This window comes from Gavialis gangeticus, unplaced genomic scaffold, assembly GCF_001723915.1.
Source record: "Gavialis gangeticus isolate Ggan-Ray unplaced genomic scaffold, GavGan_comp1, whole genome shotgun sequence".
In the NCBI taxonomy this organism is placed as follows: domain Eukaryota; kingdom Metazoa; phylum Chordata; order Crocodylia; family Gavialidae; genus Gavialis; species Gavialis gangeticus.
This window is the reverse complement of record NW_017729022.1, coordinates 63,350,112-63,350,938: the sequence shown is the minus strand read 5'-3', so window position 1 is coordinate 63,350,938 and position 827 is coordinate 63,350,112. Positions and strand designations below refer to the sequence as shown.

General features: G+C 48.2%; 1 protein-coding gene across 1 annotated transcript in view; it reads right to left on the bottom strand.

Annotated features, from left to right (window-relative positions):
- Positions 1 to 827, bottom strand: part of ANKRD54 (ankyrin repeat domain 54) — a gene marked incomplete at its 5' end in the record, with an annotated part of 28,567 nt that overhangs the window by 20,436 nt on the left and 7,304 nt on the right. The window contains 2 exons of the mRNA XM_019515808.1: positions 381 to 452; positions 644 to 742. Of these exons, the coding sequence (XP_019371353.1) occupies positions 381 to 452; positions 644 to 742 (171 nt within the window). The remainder of the gene's footprint in view (positions 1 to 380; positions 453 to 643; positions 743 to 827) is intronic.

Here is an 827-nt window from a genome sequence, read left to right as displayed (position 1 = left end):
GACACACAACTCAGTGAAAGGGATTCTGCTCTAGTCCAGAGCCTGCTGGTAACAGACGCTCAACATCTGATGGGGCTCTTTGTAGTTGCACACAGGAGCACTTTCATTTGAAGTCCACCCAAAAATCTACTTCCATCTGGATAGTTTCTTCTTCATCAGAGCCAGCAGGAAGAAGGTGATACACTTCCCTTGCCTGGGACCCTGAAGACTTCAGTTAAAAACAACAGAGCAAATGGGATCTAAAGAGCATCCCTCCCAAGCCTTCAAGAACAGGCACTGGTTGCCAGAATGCACAGGAGTAAAAAGGGAAATGGGTGGGATTTCTTTACCTTTGTTTACAAAAGTTACAGAAGACGCCATTTCAGGTTCCAGACACTTACCCAAGTGTAATGGAGTATTCCCCAGCCCATCTCTCTGATTTGGGTCTGCCCCATGGTCCAGAAGCAACTGCACTAGAAACAATGAAACAGACCAACTTCAGTCTCTTCCCTTTGCCCCTCAAGTCTGTGATGATCTTAAGTAGTATGTATCGTGCCATGGATTGCAACAGAAATCCTGATTCTAAATAGATGCAGAACTGAATCGGATTCCTCTGCTCTCCCTCCTTGAGGACGCTAGATCATGAACACCTCTTTCTACTCACCAATGCGGTCGTTGCCATTGCAGGAGGCAAAGTGCAGGGCTGTACGGCCTTTGTCATCCGCAGCGCAGGGGTCAACCCCATCCTCCAAGAGTTGCTGCACTGACATCACCGAGAGAGAGAGAGAGAGATGAGAAGAGAGTGTAAACAGAGTGAGGGCCCTGACTGGTGCAGCAGCTATGGCATG